We start from the raw sequence: 7,293 nt of genomic DNA, 5'->3' as shown, positions 1-7,293 counted from the left end.
TTTTTTTTATTTATAGGCCAAAACGGCTTGTTCTGGATTCAGAACGGTCTGTTCTGGTTCCACTTTTTATGTACTAATTTTGAATCCGGAACGACCCATTCTGATCCATTCATCATGTGTTATTTTTTAATTTAGAACGGCCCATTCTAGTTTGAAAACGGTCTATTCTAAACGTGAACAATAAATGATGCTAGTTAGAAAAATAAATTTACACAATTACTATTTAGGTAAAAAAAAATTTAAAATAATATTATTTGAGGAAAAAACTCTCCTTTATTACCTATTCCACGTACTCGTACGTTATTTAACATAAAATATTCACTTGTTCATTGAAATCGAGACTTTGTCGTAATGATTTTAAAAATATCAAATAAATATTTAAATTTAATTATTTATTATATCTATCTCGAGTATATAGAATTCAGATATCCGAGTTGTATATGTGTGGGTCTATAATTTAAAAAGTATTAATAAGCACTATTTATATAAATAAGATATGTTTAGTTTATCGCTTAAGAAATTAAACATATTTTACAAGTAATTTAGGATGGATAATTTTCTGAAAAAATATTTTATATTACAAAAATAAAACATGTTAAAAAGTCTTGTATTAATTTATGAAAAAAGTTATTAATTCAAAAAACAATTATGTATCTAAAACAGTAACAACATTTAAGTAAAAAAACCTAGTTTTTTTTTTTAAATCACATAGACAATTTAAAAAAAATTTGAAGACATTAAGAAATTCACCTCAAATTTAAATAACTAAAAACAAATTAAGTATCTAAAGAAAAGTAGCTAACTTTGTTGTTTGTATGTATTGTAGTGTATTCCTACAACAGATTAGGATTTATCATTGAAGCACTCGATAAAACTATCAAAAACAAATAACTTAGATAAAATGACTTTAAGATGTCAACGGATTTGAAGTGAGAACTTAGTGTAAATCGAAAGTGGTATTTATTAAACGTAATGAAACAAATCCTATCACTAAAATCTCCTTGAACCATGTTTTTTTCCTGAGAACAATGATATAAGAACACTATTTTTTTCATCTATCTTCTTATTCCATTATATTATATTATATATCATATTTATACTTTTCTTTCTTCTATATGTGTATGTCTTCTTGTCAAGATGTGTATATCAATGCATCATTTACTTTGGGTAGTTATTATTTATCCATATGCATCGAAAACCAGTATAATAGAAGCATGCTTTTGTTAAATATTGTAATAGATGATAGAATAGAAGGTAGGTGAGGGTTATTAACTAGCGTTGACGCCATAGCAGGTTCTTATTGAATTATATCATTCAATTGATGTGCTACTATTAACTTTTCAGCTGACACTAGTAAATACTACATTACATGGAGTGTCGCCATCTGCCCCAACTTCTTCTACTCCATTCAAAACTTCACCAAACCCTGTCATTTTTAGTTAATACTTTATACCTCTCACTCATCCTCGTAAATACTAACCAGCCACTAGGAATTAGAAAGCTGTCCAAAAGCTTCGATATTTAGTTTGTAATAAAATGTTTTGAATTTATCTATGTCGTTATTTTACTAAGAGAATTTCGCAAATCTAAATGTATTAACACCGATATATATATGATCTTACTTTAATTATTTACTCTCTTCTGCTTCACTTAAGAACTACTCAGACCACATGCACCTACTCAAAGATCGTACTCCTTCATGGGGACCATATATAGCTAGAAATTACATATGTGGAGGAGAAAAATATTCCCTCCTTCAAATCCGAATTATAATCCAGTATTTTGTACCTGCGGCATTGCAATGGCTCGATTATTAGTAGCGTAATGCAATGGGCACCTCTATCTATATATTTTCATTATAAGATAAATAGCATTTAGCAACATTTGAAAAATGTTACTTAATTGTGTATAAATGTTGTTAATTTATTTTAGCAACATATTATCAAATGTTATATACAGTTTATGTTGCTAAAGACTTTTAGTAACATTTTTGCATAATTAGGTAATATTTTTTAAATATTATCAAAATAGTATTTTTATAATATTTTAATAATTTTTTGTAACATTTTAATGATGTTGCCAAGATTTTGTTAATCTTATAAAATAATAATTAATTTTAATTTAAATATTACTATCAATTATTATATTTCTATGTTTCCTAAATTTCTAGGAATTCCTTAAGTTTTTAGAAAAAGACATTTTTAGTTAGTCACCACTAATTATATATACAATATCAAATTTTATTTATCTTAAATATAACTATATGAGTATATATACTATTTATGAGTTATTAATCTATTTGATGTAGGATTTTAATTATGAGTTACAATTAGATATAAGAGAAATATATTTTTTTTTACTCGATGTGAGACTTTGATTTTAGAAGCAATTATAGTAACATTTTTAAAAAAAAATGTTGCAAAACAACTTATGTAAATTTTTTTTACTCAATATGAGACTTTGATTTTGAAAACAATTGAAAAGAATATTATTACAATACAAAATGTTACTCTATCTATAATGATATTTTTCAAAAGTTACAAAATAACATATTTATATAATATATAGTAATATTTTAATAAATGTAAACAATAAAATGTTGTTAAATAATTAAAATCTAGTAGTGTTTAGGGAACTTTCTAATGTTTTATCTTAATGTTTGTTTACTTTTGGCCAAATTAATTAATTATGGTTCCATGACATGCACATAAGCTGCAGTACTACATTTTTCGTTCTCTTTTATAATTTCTTTTTTCTGATTTGTCTCTATGAATTAATACATCTATATCTATGTCTATTATAAAAATATGTGGCTAGCTATAAGGCTAATGTATATAGTACGTGGCCTCCTATTAACTTTCAGGTCTTTGTGCAGGATGCATGTATAGGAAACGCGCTAAAACAATAAGGATATATCTATAGTACATGCATGTGCATAATAATTAATTTTTACCTCTGATCATACTTTTTAAAGAATAAAACTTAAAACCAGTTTGTGAGATGTTTTTATGTTTATTTGCAGGAAATATCTTTTTATGTTATTCTTCTATTAAAATAAAAGTTTTATTTGTTAAACTTGTAATAAAGATTTATATTAATTAATGTTTAGACCGATCAAAATATTAAAGGTTTAGAAATGTATCAAAAAATATTAAAGGTTTATTATATACAAGAACTTTAATTCTAAATAGAGAACTGTATAAGAAGACAAAATATCTTATTCTAGAAGTATATGTATGTTTAGAAACTAAATCTATTCATTAACATTTTATAGAATACAAAAATTTGACTAAATATTTGGATGATATTATGTTATATGATATGTGATAAGTTTTAAATAACTTAAATATTCATAATTCATAGTTGATATTTATTTATATATTTTTTAAAATAAATTATTTATTAAAAAATTGATAAGGTGTACATATTTAAGTCAAGCAATATTTAGGTCTTTTTTAAATATACTTCTCAACAAACCCTTGTAACATAATAAAATGAGGTAAAAAGAACTAAACTTACAAAGTAAAATCAACTTATGCACTTTAATTTTATAAATGCGCCTTTGTTTAACTTCTTTAAAAATTTATTTTTAATAACTAAGTATAACAAAGTTTCTTTTAATATTTAATATAATTATATATTTAAAAAGTTTGAACTTAAGATTACTAATTAAATATAATAAAAAGTTGTTATTGGTAAGTACTTATATATTGAAAATCTTTACCAAAATAACATTATTTTATTATATATTTGTACCATACTGGCCTCCATCCTAATAGAGTGCAGTGAGTAGTTAGGCTTTAACGCCTTAGTGCTCATCGAGACTGGAAGGTTATCTATCACTCTGATCTCCATTTGATGGAGTACACCGAACACTAACTTTGAGATTCCGGTCAATTGAATCCCTTAATTAACAATAGGACTCTCATTGTCAAGATCAAGTCTCCTACTTGGCACTCCCGGTACGAAGTTGACCAAAGTATAAGTGTTACTAGAGTGACCTTCAGCCAGCAAATGAGTAAGCTCCCAATCACAAAGCGGTGAATAACTCTAAGATTCACGGATGGTGCTTGATAAAAAATCATAAATATTGTGATTTACATGATTATTAAGGATAATAAGTATATATACTAGCTCCTTCATTTACAAGATCATGACAAGAAATAAGAGATTAATCTTTGAGACATTTTTCTCAATACATATAAAAAAATGTTATGACATTAGATAGTTTAAATTATACTCGTTTAATGTTTTAGGACACTAGTGATTTTACGTCACTTCTTTCTCATCAGACTTAACAAAAATCGAAGTAATTAAAAAAGATGCGGTGATATTTTTGTAATTTTTGTGAACTTTTTTACGTCAGACACAATATACAACCGACGTAGATTTTAAATTTTATGTCGGACCCAGTTCGACGTAAAAAAGTAGCGAGAGCGAATAAGAAGAGTGCATGGGAGGCACACGCACTCACTCGGATCTCATCACTTTTCTAGATTTTTCTCTGTATAAACCCTCTCCCTCTCCTTTGTTGCTAAATCGTTTTTTATGTCTTCTACAGAGTGGGGTGAATTCTTCGTTACTCGTTCGCATACTGTTGCAGCTCAGGTATATATGAATCGCTAACATCTTTTTGCTTCGCATTGCTATTGTGGCTATTTGTTTTATTCGGTCTTTATGTTGTTCTATTTGTTTGGGATGTTGACCTTTTCTTCTAGGTTGTTCTATAAGCAGAACGACCCCTGCTTGCATTCGTTATGTTTTTTTTTTGTATACAACTTTTTTACATGGGATCTTGGCAATGTCCGACTTTTTTCAGACGTAAAAAACTTAAAATAACCGACATAGATTACCTCTTTTGTACTAGTGGGATTGAATATATAAAAAGGTAAAGTTTTGTAATGGTAGCTAGTCCTTTGCCCTCTATCCCAAAACAATATTTAATACAACTTATTTATAAAAAAAATGCTTAAATATCTTTAGATTGCTTATTTTTTAAGATCATTTTAAATAAAATAACTTTTTAAAGATATTTATATATCTTTCTTAAAAAAATCATTAATTACCAAATACCATCTTGAAACCAACAAGTATACACTACAGAGAGAGTGTGTGTGCGCCCAAAAAGGAAGTAGCTAGCATTAAATTGAACTCATATATTGATTACATTACTTCCAAGCTAAATATGAATATTCCATAAAAGAACCGCGTGTATATATGACTGCTATGCTTGACACTTGACACTCGACACAAAACCTAAACAAAGGCGTACACACTACAAGATGTACTACTATTTTTTTTACTTTGAAAATATAAGGAAGAAACTAGAATAATGCCTGGACGATTAACGACACCTACATAAATTAAGCCACACTTATTTCTTGGACGAATAAAAGAAAGACTAGGGTAATCCAAAGAAACGTGAAGAAGACATGCATGCATGCATGCACACACGTACGTTGATGGAACTCAAGGGAAAGGAAGAACACCAGTGCCGCCACCACCAAGGCCGGTTCCAACGCCGCCACCAACACCACCCCCAATACCAGAACCGCCACCAAGTCCACCTCCGGTACCACCGAATCCCCCGATTCCACCTATCCCGGAGGTTCCTCCAAGGCCACCACCAAGTCCACCACCAAAACCACCACCTACTCCGGCACCAACTCCTCCAAAAGGTAGTCCGTTGCCTCCAACTCCAGAATAGCCACCAACACCACCATAGCCGATGAAGTTTTTCTGGTCCTTGAGACCAGCATCGTTGGGCACATTTCTGGCACTGGTGGCCACAGCCAGAGCAAGAAGCATCACCATGACACACCACCTAGCCATATATATGGTCACGCACTAGGAATAGGAATGTACAATGAGTGATTAATATTGCACTCTCCTTTGGTTTGTGGCGAAGTATGTGGAGAGAGTGTTGTTTTATAGGGGAAAAAATAAAGTAACCGGTGAGGGGCAGTTGGGCATGGTAAATGAAACTTTAATGTCACTGATGCAGTGCTGCAGAGCCTTGCTGTCATCAGACACGTTGTCCCGAATACAATTTAATACTATTTTCGTACCCTAGCTACTAGCTAGCGTTGCATGGCACATACGTTATGCGTATATATCTATCTATCGTTAAGTGTACGTGGATAAATTTTTCTGATGGAACACGGTATCCTGCCTAAGTAAAAGAAACAGATGAGTCATAAATGGGATCCACCGCTGACAATGGGCCAAGGGAAGAAGGACTGTAGGGTTGGAATTCAAAGGTGAAGTTAATTTAGTCACTCTAACATGTTGTGTAATATATAAATAAAAAAAATATCAACCTAATATTTTAAATTCGGATTATGATGTGATATTAAATTTTTTTTTTTTGTGTGTTTATCTCTCCAATCCAAAGAACCCTTGCTTTGTCACGTGTTTTTTATTTGCATATCTTGTATGTCAGGAGCTGCAGACAACTGCAAATGATACATATCTTTGGATTATTATTATTACTATTCATGTTAGTATATTTTCTCTTGAATAAAATGATCGATTGACATATGACGTCACTGACGCATATAAACTTCGTCACTTCAAATAAGAAAAAGAGAGATAAAAACTTAAATAAATAAAAATAGAGGTCATGATCTAAAACAAAGAGAGAGATAAACAAGGGATGATATGCTTCATAAAAACCTTTTTTTTGTCTTTTCAATTTTTATTGTTTGTTATATTAGACATATATTATAATTTATACTATAATTTTCGGTAAAATTCTCATGAGACGGCGTTTTACATCTCTTTTGATTATGGAAAGTACTTTTAAGATGCACGCATTAAAAAAGAGAAAAAAAATTAATAATTATATAATATAATATCAGATATATAACGTTAATTAATTCACATGTATTCAAATAGTAAAAATGTACCATATAATATATATATATAAATGGAGTGTAATCTTAATTAAAAAAGAGTGAAACATTCACTACTTGCCTATATTGTTTTTTAGGGGTTATTAGGACTATAAATTTTCCTTACATCAAAATTTTCTTTTATATTGCATTTTTACACTTCTTTTATGGTAAAAACAAAGTAATTAAGAAAGCGAAACTTAAAATCAATCCCTTTCTCAATTACTTTTTAGATTTCATATACTTCATTTGATCCCTAAATTTTTTAAGAATTTTCAATTAGATTTCGAAATTAAAAAAAATGTAATTAAGTTCTTCATTTTTTTATTTATTGTAATTTAATTCCTGAGGTTAAAAATTTGTTTATAATCTATAGGATTTCATAAAATATTTTGATACA

At 28.9% G+C, this 7,293-nt stretch overlaps 1 protein-coding gene across 1 annotated transcript; it reads right to left on the bottom strand.

The window, feature by feature from the left end:
* Positions 1 to 5,115: 5,115 nt before the first annotated feature.
* LOC109797657 (Putative membrane lipoprotein) lies at positions 5,116 to 5,917 on the bottom strand. Its single transcript, XM_020357761.3, has one exon. It carries the CDS (start codon positions 5,830 to 5,832, stop codon positions 5,470 to 5,472), a length of 363 nt encoding a protein of 120 aa, XP_020213350.1. The 5' UTR covers positions 5,833 to 5,917; the 3' UTR covers positions 5,116 to 5,469.
* Positions 5,918 to 7,293: the final 1,376 nt, after the last annotated feature.

The sequence above is a fragment of the Cajanus cajan genome, chromosome 6 (assembly GCF_000230855.2).
Source record: "Cajanus cajan strain Asha chromosome 6, NIPB_CcT2T_4, whole genome shotgun sequence".
Taxonomy (NCBI): domain Eukaryota; kingdom Viridiplantae; phylum Streptophyta; class Magnoliopsida; order Fabales; family Fabaceae; genus Cajanus; species Cajanus cajan.
The sequence above is the reverse complement of the archived record's forward strand: the minus strand, read 5'-3'. Positions and strand labels throughout refer to the sequence as shown.